Raw genomic sequence first — 24,064 nt, forward strand, 5'->3', positions numbered from 1 at the left:
CAAAATCTGCAGGGTTTGATTTGAGACAGAGGTGCTTGACCTAATTTGCTTCCAATGCATCTAGCAGTTTCTGCCCCATGAAACCACACAGTGGAAAAATACTGAAGGTGTACAGTGATTTGGTCTTGCTTGACTTTGAGAGACATGTGCAGTGCCTTCTGTATCAGTGCAAGGTTGGCAGCAGAGGACTGCTAGAAGGGCTGATTTTTCCCTAGGCTATCCCAAAACAAGTGTTCTCACATTTAGGAAGACTCCCCCCACTTGCTGCGTGGCTAACATACAGAGGGAGAGCTTCTTGCAGCAGAAAAAAAAAAGGCATCTTTGTCATGCTGTTTCTGAAAGTTTATGATGGTCACAGCAGAACTGCAAAATTGTCCTGCAGTACAGACCTTGAATCTGCATGGTGCAGCAGCTGCCTGCTGCATCTTTAGCTGTTGTTGTGGAACTCTGTTGCTGGCTATTTAGTACCTCTCTCCACTCCCTGTGGCCTCTTTCCTAAAAGCAGCAATCAGGTATGGATGGCAAACAGTTTTTCTCTGAACAGATAGTGTTAGAAAGCAAGAACTTAGCAATGTGCAGAGCTGAAATGCACAGGCTGGACAGTGTGGAGGATGGAGAGGCAGGGACCTCTGTCTGAGGCTGGCTGACATCAGTCTTGTACTCTAAATATTCCTGTTGCCCATGTCCGAACAGTTGCATTTTCATCTCTCATTAAAATTCTCAGATAAATTGAGATCAATAAAGGAAGTACCAAAAGATGGTGTAATGGCTGGTGATAAAGATCCATTCTGAGAAGTAGTCATCTCATATTGATGTTCCTGACACTTGAATTTTTATCTTTCCACCCTCTCTATATATTTATATCCTGTCTAACTCACCAGTCTGTACACATGTTCTCTTTTACTACAGTATGGGGAAAATAGCATGATTGTCAAATTGCTGATCTTTGCACTTTTCAGGATTACATCCTCAATGTATAAGAATATGCAGCTGTATTTATTGTGATGCATAACAGGGAATAGTTCGAGTTGTTTATGTAGAATTCTTTTTTTTTTTTTCCAAAAAGAGCTGAACAGCTGGGACCATGTTTATATGGGACCAAAGTGGGACTTGAGGCAACTACATAACTTAGCTGTTTCCTTACTTTTGGAATTCTTCATCTGTGAAGCTGTGAGTGGCTCACAGGAGCAATGACCTTCCTTAGTAGGGGGATTTAGTCATGATGGGACACACAGGAGCTGGAGCAGAAGTGGCAGTAGGCTGCTCTGCACACCTTTGAGAGATCTGCTCTACAGAAGGCATCTTGCAAATTGCAGACGCACCTGGGAGTAGCCACGGGGCATGGGAAATTGCAAATCCAGACAAACTGGTGTCTGACTCAGCAACAGCTGTGTGGTGACAAGCTCTCACTTAATGATAGAGAGCTGTTTCTCAGTCTAAAATGTTTTTTTAAAGTGTGCTGTAGGTTGAGAGAACAGCTGCTGGCTTGGCCTCTACTGCCTTAATGTGGGCTTTGAGCTAGCCGGCCTCTGTCCCTCTGTTGAACTTCTTGGGTCACTCCATTTTGCACCACTGTACTGCTGAGCAGTCCAACTAGGAACAAGCAGTGAGAGCTGGAATAATCAGTTCTGGCTCAAAGTATTCCCTGGGTAGTCCTTTGGATGGGTTGGCTTTCTTGGGGAAGCCTCATCTGGACTGTATCTTCAGGAAGCCAGCATGCCATGTTCAGAGAGAAACAAGCAGGTGGACCTCTCCACATTTCCAGGACATTCCAGATGGACAAACTTATCCTTTTTATATGTCTGTGCTACTGCAGTGAGAAGAAGAGATGAAGGATTTTATTTCCTCTCCTGGTCTGCATGCTGCTTCTTACGCCCTTGCTGTGTGTGGCTGTATTTTTGTATTGTGTTTGCATGGCAAGGTTTTGGTAGCAGGAATGGGGCCCTACAGTTTGCTCCTGTAAGAAGCTGCTGGACACTTCCCATCTCTCTGACAGCCAATGCCAGATGGCTTCAACATGGACTCACCACTGGCCAAGGCCAAGCCCATCAGCAATGGTGGTAGTACCTTTGGGATAACATACAAGAAGGGGAGCAAAACCAAAACCCCTCTGAGCAGCAATTGCAGCTGGAGCAGGTAGATGCTCGAAGGAGGCTGTGATCCTGTGAGAAGCCTGTGCTGGAGCAGACTTCAGACAGGACCTGTGGACCCATGGAGAGAGGAGCCCACACTAGAGTAGGTTTGCTGTCAGGATTTATGACCCAATGAGGGACCCCAGTCCATGAAGAACTGCAGTCTGTGGGATGGGGCCCCACACTGCAGCAGGGGAAGAGTGTGAGGAGTCCTTCTCTTAGGAGGAAGGAGCAGCAGAGGCAATCTGTGATGAACTGACTGCAGACCCCATTACTTACCCTCTGTGCCACTGGAGAAGGAGGAGGTAGACAAAATTAGGAGGAAAAAGTCAGGAGTGAAGTTGAGCCCAGGAAGAAGGACTGGATAGGGCAGAGGTGTTTTAAGATTTAGGTTTATTTCTCATTATCCTTCTCTGATTTGATTGGTAAAAAAATTTAAGTAATTTTTCAAAGTTGAGTCAATTTTGCCCATGACAGAAACTGGTGAGTGATCTCTCCCTGCTCTTATCTCAATGAGTCTTTCATTGTATTTTCTCTCCCCTGTTCCCATTGAGGAAGGGAGTGATAGAGTGGCTTTGGTGGGCATGTAGCATCCAGCCAGGGTTAACCCACCACAATTTTATAGGCAGAACTGCTGGATGAGGTTGAATGTGCTGAAGCAGAGGGTGCTTGGTGGCAGGTTTCCAAACCAGGGAGTCAGCAGCAAGCACCAGGCCTACTTACACTCGTTGCATAATCAAATGAGTTTTCAGCTCCCTGTGCATTTCTCTAAATCTTCTTTTTGAACAGCTTCTTTCTTTGTCCGAGAGATTTTCGTGTTCTTATTTCAGACAGTGATGCATGCACTAGATTTGGAAAAGTCTCATATCCATATGACTCTTGTATATCAAAGTGGCTAAATTTAGAAAATCTAACAAAAAAGAGCTTCCCCATCCTGTGATCTGACATCATGTTTCTTGGTCGCTGTTATTTTTACTACGGAACAGCTTAAATCTATTTTGGTTGGGCAGTAAGTGATGGCTACAGTGTGAAAGAAGAAATTTGTTTCTGTGAAGTCAGGCGGCCATGGTGCAGCTTCAGGGCTCTGAGGGCAGCCTGCTCATGCTGAGCATGTGCCAGTGCTGTGTTGGGGCTCACTTACAGCCCTGCTCAGCTTTCTCAAGCCCTGCCTGCTCAGTAGAGGGTCTCTGGGGCTCAGAGGAGCAATGACCTTCCTTAGTAGGGGGATTTAGTCATGATGGGACACACAGGAGCTGGAGCAGAAGTGGCAGTAGGCTGCTCTGCACACCTTTGAGAGATCTGCTCTACAGAAGGCGTCTTGCAAATTGCAGATGCACCCGGGAGTAGCCACGGTGGCTACTGGCTGTGAACTTCTTCAACATCTTGTAGATGTAGTGAGTGGCAGTGGTGATGGATTTTAATACACACGCAGCCCCCACCACACACACACACACTGCCCAGTACTTCACTCATCCTCCAAATTCAAGGAGGACAGTATAAGAAAGATGTTTGACTGGCAGCAAAGTAGAAGATGCAATGGGAGTTTACGTGGGACCTAGTCATGCCTCTGGTTTCACAAATCTCTTTAATACATGGATCTTTCACTGTACACTCTAAGGACCACTGTTAGGACTGAGCCATCCATGCCTGGAAAATGCACTGGTAGAATCATGCCCTGCTGAGCACCTTTAGCTCTTGATATCAGGAATATGTTATTCAAGCTTTCAAACTTTCTTACTCATTTTGGTTTGGGTTTTTTATTTATTTGGGTTTTAAGCCATCTCTTTTGTTAAAACTTTCTCTATGGAGGTTCAAGCTCATATTTCATTATAGCTAACTGTTCTGCTTTAACAGCCTTCTGACTTGTTTCTGCACATCCCACGCCTGCTTTCATATTGAGATGGAGTGAAGGAAGACAGCTGGGATGTTGGGAAGAGATGGTTTTTCTTGTTGACCTCAATATCCCAGAAATCTGCTGAGCAAGAATTTATTTCTTACTTTATCATCATTTTAAGCTTCTGGTGGATAATTGTTTAGAAATGTTCAGCGGGTGAAAATGGAGGCAATATGAGACTCACTCTGGAACTTTTATCATCTTCAAGTGCTTTTGTTCAGGTTCATGGTGGTGCCAGAGGGCTATGTAGGGAGTGAAACTCCAGTGTGCCTTGTTCTCACTAAAAGGTCCAGCCAGATCTGCATACCTGAACCTGTACTGTCAGGAGTTTTGGGCAGGGAGTCTTGCTCATGCTGTAATGCGAAAGATCATGCTGTGATCTAGCATTGGTGACATTTTCATGGCAGCTTGAGTAAGCAAGAAGTTTGTAGTTTTTCAAAGGAGCATGTGTGTGCCCAGAGGGAGCCCTACAGGCTCTGAGGTGATCATTACTGGATTTTGGAAATATCTTAAGTCATGCTTGCATAGGCAAATAATTCAGCTCAGCAAGTGGCTGCTGTGGTCAGCTTGGAGCCTTCCTAGGGTGAGGCGCTGAAATAAACAATCAAGAGTTGAGTCTTGTGTGCGTCTTCTCCTAAGCAATATGTTTGTACCTCAAAGGCTCAGCCAAACTAAAGACTTCCTTGGATGAAAGAAAAGTTTGGGAGCCTTCTGTTGGGATCAGAAAAAACAAAATTACCTTTCTGTGTCTTTTGTAATGGAAAGCTACCACAAAGCTTTTGAAGCTGCCTGTTAGTTTTAACTTGTCTTTTGTCCTTCTTTGAAATAAATCACATCTTCTCTGGCAAAAGAGTTTAGCATATTATGTACATACACACATGCACATTTTTTGAGTGCCTGCAGTGAAGTTTAACACAATGTTAAGAAAATGTTGCCGAATATGGCAAGATCATATTCAGTTTAGTAATTCAGACAGGATCTGATTTTAAAAAAGGAAAAAAAGTTAAAATAAGTAAAGAAACCCCCCCAACCAACCACTGGGCTGAAGAGGGTATGATGAGAGGAGATGCTTAGTGGGCTGTTTTGGGAAGTGTGGTACGTTGGCTCTGAATCTGTGACTTGGACTTCTGGCCCAGCACTTTGCAGTGCTTCCCATTAAAAGCTGCCAGGTGTGCAAGTGTGGCCAGGTGTCTTTGGCTAAGGGAAGCTGAGCAGTGTGGCTGTTCACTTACTGCATGGCTGCTCCTGCTCCTGGACACCAGGGTGAATACTGGCAGCGTGGTCCTTGTAGCAAGGTTGGGTACCTTGAAGGCAGTTCTTGACCAGCCTCTGGTTTATCACCAGTATGAGATCACAAGTTGTCACGTTTTATGGCAGACCCATGCCCAGGCTTCAGGTCTGAGTTTATTACTCTTAGCTGTGCTTCCTGAAGCATTTAGCATCAGTATTTTCCTGAAATACCACCTTTGGTTGAAAGCCGTGTGGCAAAACAGCCTCTGTTCTGCATCTGCTGCATCATACAAGTTTTGTGCATGATTCTGCTTCTCTGGCATGTACCAAGTGCACCCGGTCCCATCTGAATCTTTCAGGTGAGCATTGGAACTGAGAGCTGCCTACAAAGTTATGGTTCTGCTGGAGACAGCACTTTTACCCCTTGCTCTGTGCTGCTTTGTTCTCAGTTGCATAATGCAGCGTGATGCGGATAATCCAGTCATTGTTACAAAAGGATTTTAAACCCTTTTTTAATATCGGAAGTCATTTTTAATAAAGCTTTGCCTTGCTTGGAGGACTGTTCCCCTGGCTTGAGTGTTTAAGAACAAAATGCAGGCGACTGAGGGAGGTGGGAGGGAACCAGCTCAGGGAGGAGGGAGACAGGTGCCTCTGTCTGGCACCCAGGCGGTTGCTGGTGAAGTCCAGAACTGTGGGACGCATTTCCAGTAGCACCAAGCATGCAAAATCCTTATGTGCCCAGATAGAGACAGCTTGTAGGTGTGTGTGTTCTCAGAATTTTTCACTCACAGAGCAGACTTCTGGTGGTGGAGAGAAGGAAAGGCTTGATCTAGTCCAGTCTGACTTCTCTTCCTCTTTAACCCTCTGTGTCCAAAACACTGGTAGTCCTCTAGAGCCTCCTGCATCTCAAAACAAGCTGTGGTCCTGGACAAAGGGCAGCATTTACTTCTCTTGTAATGGCAATGGCATACAGTGTGTGTAATTGACCTTATTTCTTTGGCTGTTGCTCCACTACTGTATTGTGGAAAGTGCACTCACTAGAACAGTGTGTGAACTCTTATGTAGCTCTGAAATGTATTCTCTTCCCACTTTTCTGGCAGTAGCCACCTCTTGAGCTGCTATACCTGCTTCACCTCCCCTCAGAGAAAGCCTGACTGGGGACTTGAACTCTGGCACTTGGTGTTTGAGAGCAAGCATTCTGCTGCTTCCTGGTTTTTTCAATCCCAGTAGTCCTCACTCTTGGGATACCTCCAGTGTATGCTTAAGATATCCCTGAGCCTCTTCTTTGATGAGTGTAAGTTGATGACTGGGAAGTTTTAAGGTGGTTCCTCCCAAAGACACATCCATCCAGAGGAGAGCCAGTAAGCTTGCAGTTCAGGTGAGTCAATAAAACATCTGAAGGAGGGGGGGATCAGGGCTGTGTTACAATTACACTGGTGAGTAAGTACCCTAGAGTTACCCACCTGGTGGAAACCTAGAAGTAATACTGGTTTGCAGCACAAATAGGGGACCAGGAGAGAGCTCAGCTCTAGGACAGAATTCCCTGTGAGAGAAAGGTGCAAGGGAGTGTAGAGGAAATGGTGGAGGAGTTAAATGTTCTCCTGGCAGCACTGCTGCTTCCCTGGGAGGCTGATGAATTCAGCTCTGAGGCCCCGGAGCTCCTTCCTGGTACAGTAACAAATGTGACTACCATAGAAGTGATTTTTAAACAGCAAAGATAGATGCTGCAGGTGACTTTTGGTCACGGAGAACCCAGACCAGATGGCATTTAGCAGGCAATGAACTCTGTAAGAGTTAAGTAACAAAGCTATTGTTTCTGTATTCCCATCACTTATTCTACCGTCGGAATGGGAGGCATTCCGACGGTAGAATAAAAAGCAATAAGCACTGGTCTCAGCAGAGATAATAATATTATAAGTTCATAAACAAGCACTTTTCATTGGGAAAAAGGTATTTGTAAGAAAAAGCTAGGTATTGCATTGATTTATGGCAATTAGTTGTCTGTCATCTACTTGGATATTAGGGAATGAGAGGGTTCAGAAAAGAGTGGTTAAATTATTGAAGATGTTGAGGAAACACAAATCAACACAAAAAGAAAAGTTAAAAGATTAGTTCTTATCCCCTCTGGAAAAGGGAGCAAGTAAAAGCTGTTAATAGTAAAAGGACAGACAGAGCTTTTTTCTATCATCGAGCAAGAGAAAGCCAGCACGTCACTCAAACTTTGAAGACTGCAATTTTGGTAATAACAAAAGATACTTTAAACCAAACAAATAGAGCAGATTTGAAACAAAAATCAGGTTTCCACCTCTGTTGGCATAGGGAGACTCAGACTCTGAGCTCTCTGGAGTGCTGCTTGGGTACTTCCATGTGCACCAGCAATGCTTTTATAGTGGCTGTATGCAATTCTCCTCCAAAAGGAGAATTGGCTACTGGTCTTGGTGCTCTGCTCCCTCTGATTTTAGCCATATGTCTTGATGCAAATCTACATCACACTTTGTTTCACAAGGAAGAAACACTTGAACTAAGGATGTACTTAACAAACTAGAGCGTAAATGAAACAAATATATGCAAAGAAGGAAGTTATATCTAATGTCCTTGTAATTAAGGAAACCTCTGATCCTGCAGCTTCGTGGTCAGCTAAAGCTATACCTGTGGACAGCCTGTAATATGGGGTTAGTTATTATTATGTAGAAAGTGGATAGCTTTGAAGGAAAAATGCCAAGGAGGCATTTTGTTCTAGAATAAATTTTGTGATGTATGTGCATAGACCAAATTCCCCAGTAAAGTGACTTCAATATGAAGTCATGTTGATAGATTAGAACAGGGATGAGCTCAAGTTGGTTCAATAAGCAGGTAAAACACTTGATTTAACGTTTGAATATGAGCAGGACCTTTGTGTAAAGACTTTTTTCCTTAGACCAGTCAATGTTGAAGGGTAAAAAAAAAAAATGTTCCTGTGTTTAAGTGGGCTCTGTGGTTGTCCTGATGAACAGCGAGTGTTTTAGGGTGACCAAAACAGCTTTACAGAGGAATATTGCGCATACATCTGACCTTAAGTGATCTAAGAGAATACTTACTACCACAGGTCTGAAAATACAGTTCCTGCCAGTTCAGTTTGCAAAACACACTAAAACCTTGGAATGGCCCTAAGGCAACAGCAACTCATGGAGTCAAGTTACTTTTACCCAGAAAGGAGTTTACTTTCTCAGAGAAAACTGTTGGGCAGAACACGTAGATGCAAGTCTTGCATGTGTGTTTTGGTTTGTTCTCCTTTTTCTTGGCTGGCAAAAGGTAAGTAAATGGTGGGGGGGGGGGGGGGGGAAGGAAGAGAAGAAAAGAAAGGATGCTGTGGCAGAGTGTAAAAAGTTGCTACAAGGAAAAACTCAAAAATTTTCACTTACCAGCTGGACACCTGTCAACTTCCAGAAGAGGGGCTTCCTAGCCAGGATCCTACCTTCAACCATGGCATGCATGGACATCTTGCGAGGAAGGAGCAAGCCAACAGGGGAAAAAACTTGTCTCAAGCGCTCTCCCAGCCTTAGTCTGTCATCAGCAGATGACATCAGCACATGGATTTGTCTCTTTAGTAATGCTTAAGGACACTTTGCCAGTTAATAGTCTGGTCTGCTTGTGAACCCTTGTGTTGCAGCAGTCTGCATCAGGTGCTTCCTTTTGCTTTTCCTCAAGTGCACCATGTAGTACCTGCATTAAGGCTTTCTAGTTTTTGTATTGGAGCAGGCAGAAACCAATCAGCCAGTTCTGGGTGCAATATTAGTAGCTAGACGATTGTGAGGAAATATGTCTCGCAGACTTGACTAATTCTCTGAATTTAGCAAAAGGGCAGGCGGAGTCTTGGCTCTGTCTCATCATTTGCATAAGGCTGGAAGTCCGTGGGACTGAGTCTTGTACAGCCTGCTCTGGGGGCTGGCTTTTCACATGGCTACCTATTAATGTGTTGTGACCTAAACACAGAGAGACAGAGGTAGCAGGATGGAGACAAGTCCTGGTACTCCCTGCAGACTTCAGTGGACCCTGCCTGTTAACTGTTTATCAATAGTAATGGCTTTGAGAACTCCTTTAAACTGCTTTTTTTTTTTTTTTTTCCATTTAGTTGGACCTGCAGTGTGTTGATCATCCACATGAAAAAAGGGTCAGCATCTCCTTTGTGATGGAGGAGTAATAGCTTTGAAACTACTGTTTGGAAAGATGGGCTGAGACTGGTGGGAATTGTTGCTGTCTGGTCTGTCTGCAGCCAGTGGTGTCTAGTGTTCAGGCATTAGATGGAACACTCTGTGTGCAGTTGTCCCTCACTGTTACTGGGTGAGAATAGACAGGTTGGGGCTGGCTGCAGCTTTCTCTTCAGCTGGTGCCTTGCCTTGGCAAACTGAAAAAGTGCTTATGGCAGATATGGCTGAAGGGGTGGAATTAAAAATAACCAAAAGGTAGATTCTGGACTTGGTTACCCAGTGACCAGGCCTGTTTCTATTCTGGGATGAGGATAATTCGCACTGAGCTCATTACACCATGACTCTCCCTTAAAATGCCTTGACAGTCAATTTCGTTCCAGCTAATAAGGTCCTAAAATGTTAATGAAGCAAATCAATTTTTCATGGCTTTGTATTGCAGTTGTCAGAAAGTGCTGTGTTGCAGCCTGACAATTCAAAAAGCTTTTCAGATATTAGGACAGCAAAACATTCAGCAATTTGAAGGATGTTTTATTTTCTCAATCTTTTCTCAGTGCCCCCTCTCATTTTTCTAAGACTTTATGCTGTGCTGTTTTCTTGTCCCCTTTGGTCACGTCCTTTCTCCATTGGCTCCTCTGGTCACTAATGGGAAGAGATGGCTTGTTCCCACCTTTCCTAGTGCACAGGGAGAAGAGAGATGGAGTGCCTAACAGAAGAGATAGAGATGAAGCTGGACATGGGAGGCTACTCATTGTGAAATACTATTTGAAATATATTGAGTTTGATGGAACAGAGTGGAGAAACGGCATCTCATTCATCCCCTTTCCTCATCTTTTTGGAAGGCGCAGTAGTGTCAAAAGTCACAGCCCTCTCTCCTCATGGCAATTTGCTGAGATGTCACTGTTACCTGGCATACATTCTGTCTGCACTCAGTATCTCATGGACTGCAGAAGGAGGAGAGAGAAGTTGCATTCATTGTGCAGCCACATTGATGGTCAGTCACTTACCCACACTGGCTTAGGAGCAGGTTAGATGGCAACCATCTTTTATTCCTCAGAACTGCTTATTTCCCACTGCCAGCAGGAGACGGAAGGCTCCAACTTTCGCGACTGCTCCTGGAGTTATTTTGATGGAGCTGTTTTGATCATTTACTGCTCTCTGCATTTGTTTGTGAGTCTGCAGATGGGAAGTACTAAATTGTGTGGTTTGGGGAATGTAAGGGGATTTTAAATTTGATTTTAATTGAATTCCATTTATAACTATAGTTAATTTCTATGTGCCTGAGAAAAATATCATTAACTAATGTTTTGGGAAAACATAGAGTTTTCCAAGTTTTGTACTTGGAAGCCTTGTACGGCCACACTGGTAAGGGATTATCTCAAATAACTTATGAGGGAAAAACTAGTGTGGGAGTTGTAATTTGGTATTTTGAATTTGAATAATTAACCCCCTGTAGCTGTTGAGTGGAATATCCAGAACACTTTCCACTCAAGTTCTTCCCCCAGAGATGTGCTCAGTCCAGTGCCAAGGGTTTCCCCAGAGCTTTTGCAAATGCTCAGGTGTGTCAATGTCCTCTTTTGCTGTGACAGTGATGCGTTAAGAGCTAGCTGACCCTATAATGACTTGGGGAACATGGAGTGTATTTAACTCCCTTAAGCCTTTCTGACCATAGCTGGTGTTTGTGTGACTCTCCCATTTCCTGAGTGGCAGAAAATAGAGTTAGTGATTGCCAGGTACAGCATCTGTCTGCCTGTGTCTCCTGGACAGGCCTTGCAGAGCACCTTAGCCTTTGGCACAGCCCTGGGCTTCCTGCCAGGGTAATTAGCGTGGTAGCTCCTTAGGTAGGAGGTAAAGTGCAGGGTGATCTCAGCTGCTGGGGGAAAAGCTGCCTAGGCTTGAGCTGAGCAGAGCCCAGCTTCTGCAGCACCTCCAGGGTTCCGGGCCTGGGGAAATGCAGCTCTGGGTTCTGAAGCTTGACCTGTCAGCTCCAAGCTGAGAAGCATGCTGTCTGTTTCCAAAGCTTGTTTTGTGTTTCCTTCACCTCACATGACCTAAGAGCCTTGAGAAAACAATTTCTTGTGCAGCCATTTTGGGGAAAGTATGCAAGGTGAGCCATATATATGTCCACAGTCAGAGCTGTGAGGCCTAGAGATGCGGTGCTGTCTCAAGAGACAGCTGATGCTGTGAATGCAGGGGCTAGAAAGTTGTCCAGTGCTTGGATCAGCCAAGGCTGAGCCTGCCCCTCTAGCAGTTGTAATGCTCTAGATTGGAGCTGGGCAGCCACAGGAGACTGCTCTGTGCTTAAGGAAGCTGTTAATATTTTTGGTCTTGAACCCTTCAAAGGAGAAATTGGTTCCTGTTGCATATTGTGTAAAGCTCTGACCCTTCCTCTCTGCACCCTTTTCTCTGTGCTATCAGCTTCTGGTCTTGGGGGACTCACCTCTGTAGGCTAGTCCTTTGTCTTGCAACTGGCTGCCCTTCCCACTTCACATCTCCAGAGCAATCTTTCTTTTTGTTTTCAAGCCTTCCTTTTCTTTTAAAACTATATCAAATCCCAGGCTCATTTGTACCTAGGCATGTGCTTTACCTGATGGGTGGTTCTGCTCACCAGCCTGCTATTGTGATCATTACTTACCAACACAGTTTTTCTCCTCTGTTGCCTATTTTGCCCAGCAGTCTCTCCCAGTAGGGCTCTTCAACAGATGGGGATGTTTTGTTTTTTTGTTTTTTTTTTTTTTTTTTTTTTTTTTTTGTTTTTTTTTTTTTTTCTTTTGTTGTTGTTGATTTTGTTTGCTAGTTCTAAGCTCCTCTGACTGGGGACTGCAACATGAGGCTATGAAACTTTTGTTCATAATGTGCATTTCACCCTGCTTTGCTCTTTTCAGGAGAATGACCTTCAGTGAGAAAAAATATTAAATCCTAACTTGGAGGTCTTTATCCAGCCCTCTGTCTCAAGCAGGCTGGGTAGATCAGGCCGCTCAGGACTCCAGAAATAAATCAAGTGCAGTGTTCTGTCTTTCTGGGGAATATTTTTGTGCGTGACATGCAGCCAGTGCTGGAAGGAGCATATTAAAAATTCATACCAGTGCAGAGCAGTATTTTCTGTGCACAGTGCTTGAGAATAAGCTTGTGTGTCATGCACAGCAACATTTGTATGAAGCAAGTAATTAGTTTCATCTAAGCAAAGAATATTTAAACAGTGTGGAGTAGATGCAAGCTCGTTGTGAGACACCATCTCCTTCCCTTCTGCCAAAACTCCTGGAAGATTTCTTCTAGAGCTGGCTGCAAAGTCCCAGTGTGTGAGGGCGTTTCCTGCACTTAAAGCAGAAGGGGAAATCTGTGCACATGGGTATTCATCTCACCCTGCCTCTGTGACAGCTTTGATGTAATTGTGTAAGTGCTCCAGCTATTGAACCTTAAAACAACAAACAGCCAGACACAGAAGCTGTAGCTTCTCCAGCCCCAATTTCTTTGCAGTTGTATGGATGAAAGTGGATGGGACTGCATGCAATGCAGAGGGGTGTTGTGAGAGCCAGGGCCCTCATGTGAGCCCTGTTTTCTGACTGCTGTTGGAAACCAAGCATGAGGCATGTGCTTTGGGTATGCAGGCAGTGTTGAAGTGTTCTATTCTCTATTCTTCTGAAGGCATGACTGCTGAACGTGATGCTGAGAGATGTCACAAGCAAAGATTAGTCAAAGGAGGCTTGACAGAGAAGCATTTGAGGCTGTGATGTAAAGTCTATCTCCAGTCAACCTCACTTGCAGTGGTTTGTCTTGGAAGGCCTTCAGCAAGGAGGAAGAGTGAGAAAGGATTTAGGGTAAGAGAACATATGAGGCTGCAAAATCCAGTAGGTCCTTGGTTGGAGCAGCTCTAGGATATATGATGGAGTAAGTAGGTCAGTGCTGAAGCAGGGCAAGATGTAGGAACAGCTTGGTTTTGGCTGTCATGCCCTTGTTGTAAAGCATGAGCAATATATCCTCAAGGTCCCTGCCAGACTGGAGAGAGAGGAGCAGCACCATAGAGCTGGGGTCAGGTCTTGCTCATCCACTGCTGGCTGTTTGTCCCAATGGGGCCCAGATCCTGACGGCATGAAAATGATAAATATCATCAGGCTGATACTGTGCAAATGTACTGTCCTGGGAGCTCTGAGAAAGAGATGGCATGATAGGCTGGATTAGAGTATCTCATCCCTATGCCCTTGCAGCAGATTCTTGATACTTGAATGGGGAACCTTGGGCCACTTATCACAGCCACTGCAGTGGGAACTGCATGAAGGCAGGTGGTCTAGGTGGGATTTTCTTCCTGCATGCAAACCTTCCTCTCTGTTAGGCAGCCAAGTAGGCTTACAGCTGACACTGTCTGGCTGCCAGCATGGAGTAACCAAACACTGCTACAAGTACTCGCTTTTCTTGCTGTCAGCCTCTCTCCTAGCTCTCTGATTTGTCACGGGTATCTGGCATTTCACGGGTATTTTCTAAAGGCCAGAGAAGTGTGCTTTGCAGTATGCATGAGTCTGATCACTGACATGAGCTTTGAGTGAGCCTGTGCCTGTGTGTGTTCTGGCATAAAACAGTGGCAGTGAAGAACATCTTGCTGACATAGAAATAACTGCTTCAGGTGAGCTGTCTAATGCTGAAAGGAAACAGGCCTTTCTGGAAGAGCTCTGAGAAAGGGTGAAGGTTTGTTCCTGCCTTTCCCTGCAACTGCCCAGGTGTAGCACATTTCCTTTAAATGATGTGGGCAGCATGACTCGCTCAGCCCATCTGCCTGGGGGAGTTTACAAACCAACTTATGGCAGCAGCCAAACTGACCATGGTAGTTTCATGACAGGATCTTGGTTTGTGCCTCAACCTTAACTTGCTGGGCAGCATGTTTTACCAAGTTGTGGAGACCAATTTCTGTGCCAAAACACCAGGAGAGTGGTCATGGGACAGATACAACTTTTCTGCACCATTTGTGCCATTGCAAATGAGAGGCAGCAAAGGAGCATCTTCTCAAGCATTTGCTCTCTGTTTGCAGGTGCTTTTAACCAGGCTTGGCAGGTGCCTCTCTACTATCAACTGATCTGGGATTTAGATGCATCTAAACATCAGGCTTTTATCATCAAGTACCCAGCCTTAAAGTGCCCTTAAAAATAGGGCTCATACTCTTAAATCAGATTAATAATCTTAGTCATGCAGATTTGTCTACTGAAAAATGGAAGTTGTTCTTCACACACTTGACTGTCATTAGCCTTAAGACAAAGTAGTTGGAGTTTTGGTTAAAACCTTATTGGCTTCTGTGGAAATTAACATTAAAACTAAGTCCATGTTGAGACTAAGATAAGCTTTGTGGTTGTGTGTGTGCTATTGCAGGCAATCTTTCAGAGAGGGCAGAGAGAATTGAGGTTTCCAGTAAAATTTGTGACATGCTTACAGAGGAATGTGCAAAATACAGTCTGTATGTTGAACAAGTTGTCTGCAAGTTCTGCAGACACAAGGTGCTACATTTAAACTACACTTAAACTTAGCAATTAAGCCAAGCAAACACCTCCCCATGCCAACCACCTTTTGTATCAATCAGTCCAATACCTCATTGGATCTCCTCTTTCCCATCCTGCTGTGGCCCAAATCTCCTACAGATTGAATAATTTCTGAATAGAAATACAAGGTTTCTGAAACCTCTAAGAGATTCTGGGCCTGGAGGGTTGTATCCAAGTAGGGTGTCTCAATGTTAGTTTGTTATAGCATACATTACAGTGCATATTATAATGGCATTTGCACTGGCTTTTATTCAGTAGTGATATGAGGTGTGATTTAGATAGTTATACCTAGTTTAGTATTGTGATGAATTTGTGCAGCAAAGATGACCAGTTTGCAGTGAGAAGGGGATAAGAATAGTAGGATAAAAGGGGATAAAAGCAGCAGGATACCTTTTATCTGAAAGGGGGATGAATAGTAAGGATGCACAGGTGACCTCTGTCCATTTGGTGCGTGATATGTCTTACTGAGAAATTGTAAGAAGAGTCTTTCTACTGGGGAGCAGCATGTATGTCAGCAGGAAATGGGAGTGGGGCTGGAAGAGATTTCGTTGGGGCTGGGTACAGGGTAAGGTGAGCTTTATCCCAAAGACAGCCTAGAGAGGAAGGTAAAGCCATGAAGAAAAGGAGGGTGACTGAAGAGCCATGGCAAGGGTTTTGCCTGCAAATCAGACATCTATTTTACCCTACAGCAGTCTCCTGTGTGTGAGAGATCACCATCTAAGTATTTCTGAAGTGAGAAGATGGAAATAGAATGAAGGCTCAAGCAGACAGACCAGTCTTATTGCACTCCTCTGATTTAAGATCTAGTGGATATTAGCCCTGTCTTTAAAGTGCATAATGGTGCACTGATTTTGTGACTCGTTTTTCAGAGATAGTGCTTTCAGTACAGTTATCAGTACTGCAGTTTGGAAGTCAGCCTAGGGTTGGAAACCTGGGAATTGTTGGGAGCTGGAGCCCTGTGGTGTACATGCTTGATGGGGTGCAATGCTGTTTTCAAAATATGACAGCTCATGTAATTGAAGACGCTGCCTTGTAGACTTTGAATTGCAAATGCCATCACATTTCTTCTGGTTTGGAAGATGCATCTTCCTCACTTAAAAGCTGCTCTGCCAGTTCAGGTTTAAGTGTAGGTGTGAGGTGAGGGGAGATACTCAAACTAATGTGAATTCAGACTGCAGACTATGGGAGCAAACTGGAATTGCTGGCCCTACAAGTATCTCTCATGGGGAGCTGTGCGTATTCCTTGCCAAGCCCTTCCCTCTGTTTTCACGATATGAAATGACATGCTGTTTTCTGAAAGTGAGAAGAGAAGCAGAACAGGGAAGGAGAAGAGGAAAGCACCATTTGTAGGGCTTCATGCCCCGTGATGGGGCAGCCTGTTATGCTATTGCTGCACAGGCTGAGCAGTACTTTAAAGTGTGATTTCTTTTCTGTTTTTCCAGGAGTGCCTGGCAATAGTCACTAGACAGAAAGAGACATTTTCTGATGTTCTTTAACAGTAGAGGAATTTATTGCAAGTGCATTTAAAAATAGAGGAGTCCAAGGACCATCTGTCTTGAGTGTTTTAGTGGAAATGGGGACAGCTTGCAGTGGCTGCTTGATTGATGGGTCCAGAGAGTTTTGTGTGGACCTATGGCTGCAGCCCACTTACAGCTGGCCTGCCTCTGTAAAGAAAGTCACTGATCAAGCCGGATGTGACCTGGTGCCTCTGCTTTGGGTAGGTCTGTTTGGCACCCATGCAGGCAAACTCAGAAGAATTGAGCCCTTGCTAGTCATCCCATATTGCCTTTGAGAGCCAACCCTACCTCCCAGACAGGTATCAAGAGGTGTTTCTGGTGCTGTTGGGTGTCTAAGCTGTAGGTGGACTACTCTGAGGAGATGGCATGTTGATGGCTGGGGGATCTGCCTTACTGGGGCCAGTCATGTGTAGAATAGAGCCAGGAGGAAACTTGATTTGCTCTGAGCAAGCTGTTGGGGAGTGTTCCCCAGGGCTGGGCACATCTCAGCAACTGGCTTTCCCCTCTCACTGTGCTGACCTGTGTCTTGCCCTGAACTACATTCTGCAAGGGTGCCAGCAGTGAGGAGCTGCCAACTTGGCACTTGAACAGCGGAGCTGATGCAACTCGTTTCACAGAGGGATACCAGGCGTTGTGAGAGCCCCCCATTGCTACTGACTCAATACAGAGCTCGTATTGCCTCCATTATGGAAGAGCTGACAGCTGGGAGCTGGAATTTGCATGCTCAGCAGAGTATAGCATAGCCAAGGGTCCTGACAGGATGCAGCAGCAGTCCCATAGGAGTTGTGGTAAATGTACCCAGGGAGAGAGGCATTAGGGAGTCTTCCATCTAGATGCTATGAATCCCTAAGGAGCTCTTGAGGCTGTGTGCAGTGATTCAAAGCAGAGACTGGAAAGATGGGAGATGTTATGTGTGTGGGGAGCAGCCTGTCTCCAAGCTGTACTCAGGACACTCACCATGGTTATATGTATGGGACCTGCTTGTGTTGCAGGACCAGTAAGCCCTCTTGCAGTGCTCACCTGCATCACTCATGGATGTTTAGCAGGTGAGGGGGTGAGGAAGGGCATACTAAATGCAAAAATTGCCTTGCTGATGCTTAAAATTTTTCACTCTTTTCCTTTATTCACAGGAGAACTGCTGAGTCAGCCAAGACCAGAGGGACTGACGGAGATCATCTGTCCCAAGAACGGCAGCGAGCGAGTTAATGTTGCCTTGGTTTACCCCCCCACTCCTACTGTGATCAGCCCTTGTTCCAAGTGAGACCAGAAAGCAGACCTATTCCCCTGTCAGTAGACACCAGAAAGCCTACGTAAAACATGCCCTCACTAAGCACTTCTTTCTGGAAGGTAGCAGCCCCACAACCTGGGGACTGTTCTAATTATTTGTGGCTATAGGCAGCCCACTCAGAAGATAAGAAGTACAGTGAAATGGGCTGAGGTGTTCTCTGAGCTGTGTTGTGGCAGATGTAAGATCAGGAGATAATGCAGTCATAGGTGGGTTTTGGTAGGATGGGACCTCAAGAGATTTCTGTACACCCCCTTCTCAAGCAGGACCACTCGCACAGGCAGGTCAGGTTCCTTGGGACCTTGTATAGGTGAGGGTGTCATCCTTGGATGACAAGGATGGAGGTGCTACCATCTCTCCAGACTTTATTCTGGGACAGAACTTCTTTCCTTTTGTTCCATCTGAGTATTTTATTTTATTTATTTTTATTTTTTTATTTTTATTTTATTTTTGTTTTATTTTATTTGCTTCATTGCCATAAGATGCATTACTGGCTTGTGTTCAACATGTTCTCCACCAGATCTCAAGCCAGCAGGACTCCAGGCTATGGTGGTGCATGGGGTTGTCCTGTTGTAGGAGTAGAGTTATACACTTGTCCTTGTTGAATTTTACTGCACTGTTATTGGTTCAGTCCTCCAACTTGGTGAGGTCCCCCTGGAGAGGAGCCCTACCCTCTTGTGTATATCTATCTATAGATTATATGTACTTCACTCCATAGAGTGGGAATGTGCTTAGAAAACAGAGCTGTATTGTGATGGGAAAATATGTGGAACAACACTCATGAAAGCAGCCAATGCCTTGGCTTTTTGATGCATGGGTTTTCCAGAAAAACAGAAATTCAGCCGTGGTCTGTCTAATTGGAGTGGCACAAGGGAGTTTGGTAGGGAGCTTATAGGAGCAGCTGAGTGTCTTGCTGGTGTGTGCTGCTGTACTGTCTGTGAATGCCTGTTACTTTCACTTCAGTGTCTTGACAGTAGCTTTAGATGCTGTTCTCTCTGTTCAGTACCCTCCCATTCCAAAATACCACTCCTGGCAGAGAATAGCTCCAGTGATGGGTGGTTGTTGAGCTGTGTGTGAAGGTGAGGTTGAAGTGCCCACTGGGACAGAAAACAAAGATACCCCTGAGCCACAGGTCATTACTGCCTGTTCATTTGGTTCTCCTTTGTGTGTACTTGGCACAGCACATTTCTAACCTGCAGGTGCCATTTTTATTGTACTGTGCTATCAGGCTACGCCTCCAATCCTCCTTGTCCTCTAGTCTGCCTTCCACGTCTGTTAACTGTGTCCCAGTTTCACAGTCACTCTGCTGGCAGGAAACTTGTGTTCTCAAAAAGGCCTGTGTTACTTTTACTTCATTTCACCCTCCCTATTTAGAAACCTAGAGAAAATCGTGTGTCTTAGGTTATTCATCACAAGCACTATTAACCCTGCTATATTACTTTTTCTTTATCCTTTTCTCTTCCAGATAAACTGTCAGTGCTGGTGCCAAAGGTTTTCCACCGGGCAGAACATGGCTGATGCTCTGCAGTGCTCCCATCTTTCCAGTTGTGGAGTTGATGCTGACAGGGATCAACGGGACTTTGGACTTTGGACCCTGAAAGAAATGCTGTGGGGCAGGGGCAGCTCCCAGGTGGGGGCCTCATGGCTGGAGTGGATGAAGTCATCTGGAGGTTGGGGATGACAAGGCATGAAGGAAAATGCTTGCTGCAGATGGCAGGGCCGCTGGCCAGAGGGAAAACACTGGGGATAGGTTTCTGTGGACCCATTGATTGCGTGTTGAAAACCCATTTGGATCTCATGATGAATGTAAAAATGTTCTTGGTATACCATTTAATTCAGACCTGCTTGGAGGAAAGTCTCTTGAAATGAGCTGTAGCGGGATTCCCTGGATTTGTTCCTGAACAAGTGAGTTTTGTGGCAGTTGGCCAAAGCTTTGCTGGGGAGTGGGTTGGTACTGTGAAGCCTTTAAAATTGCTCCACCACAAAACAATTGGCTGTGTCCCATGCAGCAATCTTGAGTGGAGGCTGGCAGAGAAGCAGGCTGGGAAATGTTTCCTGCCCTGTGCGTTCACATATGTTGTGCCATGAAGTGGTGAGGATGTGCTGTGATCATGCAGGGACAAAAGCCGGGCAGTCAGTGTGCCTCTGGCACATGCTATTTCTTATCCCTAGTGTTACCATTATCTCTGAACAGCTGCTGGTCTGCCATGTCTGGGTGCTCTGGTACTGCCATTGTGGTACTCTGTGCATTGTGTCCACTGGAGCACTAAAAATCTAGATCTTGGTCATCCTCCTAGGAAAGCCACAGGCATCTTTGTGCAGAGATCTGGTGAAGCAGTGCGTGGCTGTGTGGTACAAACTGATCCCGAATCCCCTTGGGCTCACCTTGGCATCTATGCTTCATGAGCAGCCATCTTCCCTCTCCAGATGTGGGAAAGGGCAGGCTGAGCACTGGTACCAAAGTTCTGGTTTCTCCCCCAACTGTGTGGCTTTGAGGACTTGTAAGATGTTGCTGTTAGTTTGTGCCCTGCAGCTGAGCCCTGATAACTGTGCTGAGTCCTGCTCCATGCAAATATTAATTTAATGTAAATCAGTAGGAGGCAGACATTTCCAGAGCCAGGATCCCTTCATCAGATGGTGGGGGAGGTCTGAGAGATGAGGGACTTAAAATACTTGTGTTAATGTACAGCTCTTAACCCTTTGGGCTGTGATGGCAGACCTGGGATGGGTGATACAGGTCAGCAGGCAGTGCCCACCAGGATGTGAGCTGGCCAGGCCTGCAACCACTGCAAAAGAGTGATGTGTCCTGTTGGGACCTGCTGCAGTTGCACAGATGATATTTCCGGGTTTCTGATCCTTCAAATACCAGCCTTATGTGCAAGGCCATAAATCTTCCCATTGGCAAGAACTTAATGCTGGGAAAGCAGGGCAGAATCCACTCCAGCAGGAGATCCAGAGGCCAGGTGGAAGAAATCAAGCCATATACCTTACTTTAAGGGGAAAAACTGCCAAATAAAAGCTGGCAGCTCCGTCAGCTTCCTGTCTCGTCAGGGTATCGTTCCAGCTTGGGAGGGTAGCTTGGGCTCAGATTTCCTGTGTTGACCTGCTATCTCTGGCAATGAACCTTCTTACGTCAGTGAGAATCATTAATTGATTGTGCTTCCGTGTTGCTGTGGATAAACTGGAGACTCAGAATTGTCTGTGGTGGCTGGAGGAGGTGAAAGGGAGGTGAGATCTTTGAATGGTGCTCAGGAATAATGCTAGGAAACTCCCTTGTCCTGAGTCTTGCTGCCCATGAAACATGCCTGGTACAGGCAGAACTTGTGTTAGAGCATTCCCTTCTGTCACCTCCTGTGCTGGGTGGCCTTCTCCTCCTGTTGTGCTGCTACTCACCTCTCTTTCCGTTCTCCATAGGAAGAAACTAGCGATTTGTTGCTGTGAAGTTGCGTGGAAACCACATTGTAAAGAAACCACAAACTGGAATCCTTTTCCAGCCGGATGCCTATTTCCCAGTGTGCCCATCTGGTCTGGGATGCGTGAGCATTGAAGGAGTGAGAGGACAGAGCAGACATCTTACAGCCTGCTCCTTGGGACCGCAGCCCTCCTGCCAGGGTGTGCCACCTCCGTGGGAGCATTCCCTGGCCTTTGCAGGCACTCGGGCTGCTGCTGTGCACTGAAGCCGTAATGCCGGGAGTGTGGCAGTATGGAGATCAGTCTAGTTGGGTCTATTTAATGCGAAACGGTGATTGCTCATCCACCCACTGTTTAGTAACTGGTGTAACTGTGTTTTCATCCAAATTTTTTTAATATGCAAAAGCCATTTAATTTTCTATGCAGTTCAGAAACATCTCGCCTTTGCAGTTGCCAGGTGGGAGATCCATGCAGGAGAACCAAACCAAGCGACTCACAGTACTTTTGATTTTGCTGTTGCTGTCTTTTAAGGATGCACCCTTGGATCCTCATACAGCGTCCCTTTGCTGAGCTCCTGCCTCAGACCCCACTTAATATCCCTCAGCCCCAGGGATGAGGGCCCTGTATTTTTGAAGGATCTGTCATTTTTCATGAATCAAGCCACAAGGAAAGAGGGCTTGAATGCAGTGCCCTAAGAGCAGATACCTAAGTTCAGAGTATATATTGTGTTCCAGTTCTTGTCCCTGCTCAGGGAGTTACCAAACTGTTAGAAATGACTAAGGCCTCTGTGTGGAGCACTGTGCAGCCTTTACTGAAGATGTATTATAAAGAGGTCAGAAAGGATTGGGGCATCAGCTGTCTCCCTCTGGAGCTGACACTGAATTTAACTCCTTTGGAATAGGAGGAGAATCTCCTGGCATTCTACTAGATGCCTACTTCACCCAAGATGATTGTACTGGTTTTGCTTATTGGTTTGCAAACTCTTGCTTGACCGGTTTTTGATTTCCTGCTGAAACTGGTTCAGACAGATTTGGAAGCAGATCTAGCGAGCTGCTTTGCACTCCAGGACTTTCAGCAGCTGGAATATGTCCTGGAGTACCTTGTGTTACACTCTGAAGCAAAACCTGGGATTCAAAACTGCATCCGTCCAAGTCAAACTCCCAGGATAGCAGCCTTGCCGCCTTCTGGGTCTGTGTAATGTGAGGAATTGCATGTCCCTAAGCAGCATACAAATAGGTAGAGGTGAGAGTTAGCCCAAAGGGTGATGCTGCACACCTAGGTCATTTTAGGGCTTACAGGAGTACTTTGAGACTTCTGGTAGCTGCAGAGGGTCTTGGGTGATGGGACACCTCTGTTTTAACTTTGCTATAAGCAAAAAGGTCAGAGAAGTAAGATTGTTTCCAGTCTGCCACAGGGCCAGGATCCCTTTGACTAGTCTCCTTTTCATGGCAGTGCTGTTCTTTCTGCATTGTCTCTGCTCTGAGTTTGGGGGATTTAGCTTTAGAAAGTTAAACTGAAATAGAGGCTAGTTTGGGATTTACCCTGGCTTATGGTCTCTCAGATCAGATAGAAGAGACTGGGGCTGCAGAAGCATGGGTCATCTCCCTTGCAGCATCCCCCATACCACAGTTTCATGATGGCTGTAAAAACTCAGTAGTGTATTTGGATGCTGCTTTCCCAGGAACTCAAGATGTGCTTGGCTGTACTGTAGCACTGAAACTTATGTGGGGTCCCTGTTCTCTTTCCCATTGTACCTCTGAGGCAGCTAAAGTTTGTCCAAGCAGTTGAGGCTTCTCACTGTGAGGAGTTAGACACGGTTGTGTCAAATGGAACTGCAAATGTTACTTAGGAGCTCACTAAGTGAGATGAAAATCCACTGGCTCACTCCTGCAGAGCCAGATCCCGGAGCTCAGTTCCTCTCGCGCCCTTTGGATGGGATCTTGAGCTGGCATCCTTGGAACAGCTGTGCCGGGAGGTGGAGATGCTGCACTGCAGTAAGCACAAGAAGAGGCAAGCAAGTGGGCCTCAGTGTAGCACTCATCACAAGCTTCATGGCTCAGTTCATGGACTGTAACTGCAGGTATTCATATAATCTACATCACTGGGCAGGACTCTGCACACACACACACATGCATGCCCAGACATACACGCACCACACCCCCACTTGCCCACATGTCCTCGCCAAAATGACTGAAAATAAAAGTGATCTCAATCTCCAGGAGAGTCCTGGCTGTGTGATTTGTTTTTCCTCTTGCAGTGCCTCCTTGGGCTCTAGCTCTGGAAGGGTCTGCACTAGCTGTAGATCTGTGCTGTAGCTAAGTCATGGAGAGATTTGCTGTTGAGTGAATCTGAGCATGGAGTCCCTTATTTAGTATCTGTGAATCACTGCCCACTTTAGCAAGGCAGGTGATTTCTGGGGAACAGCTTTTTTACCCACTGCCTTTTAAGGTGTTTTATGGGTTTGTGAGGCCAGCTCAATGGCTCTCATTGGTACCATGTTGTTTGCATTTGTGAAAAGCTTGGTTTCCTGCTTATGTTCAGAGCAGGTTTTGGAGGCAGAGTGGTAAGGTAGGTGGTCCTCCGTTTGGCAACAGGAGCATTTGTGGCAGCACCAGGAGGATGAATTAAAAATAGGAGCAAATCCCTTCCCACTGCTGCAGTTTGACTCCGTCTGGCAATTAAGCATCATCACAGCTGCTCACTCACCACCACCTCCTGGTAGGAAGGAAAATAGGAAAAAAGTAAAACCCATGGGTTAAAAGCAGTTTAATAACGGAAGCAAAGTAAATATAGTAATACTAATGATAGTAATTGCAATGAAAGAGAGATAAATAAAACCCAAGAAAGATGAGTGATGCACAGTACAGTTGCACACAACTCACTGACTGA

The 24,064-nt window shown here is 45.5% G+C and overlaps 1 protein-coding gene across 4 annotated transcripts in view; it reads left to right on the forward strand.

The window, feature by feature from the left end:
- The window catches only part of MFHAS1 (multifunctional ROCO family signaling regulator 1), a 35,190-nt gene extending 11,799 nt beyond the window's left edge, over positions 1-23,391 (forward strand). Inside the window, exons 2-4 of one of the 4 annotated variants that reach the window (XR_008436738.1) lie at positions 17,610-17,736; positions 19,230-19,669; positions 21,179-23,391. Coding sequence is in view for 2 of the 4 variants with exons in the window: in XM_053975611.1 (XP_053831586.1) it covers positions 17,610-17,740 (131 nt within the window). In the remaining 2 variants the exon portion in view is untranslated. Of the gene's footprint in view, positions 1-17,609; positions 17,766-19,229 lie in introns of all 4 variants that reach the window. The other 3 variants (XR_008436739.1, XM_053975611.1, XM_053975610.1) reach the window with 3 other exon arrangements.
- Positions 23,392-24,064: the final 673 nt, after the last annotated feature.

The sequence above is a fragment of the Vidua macroura genome, chromosome 4 (assembly GCF_024509145.1).
Source record: "Vidua macroura isolate BioBank_ID:100142 chromosome 4, ASM2450914v1, whole genome shotgun sequence".
NCBI classification, from domain to species: Eukaryota; Metazoa; Chordata; class Aves; order Passeriformes; family Viduidae; genus Vidua; species Vidua macroura.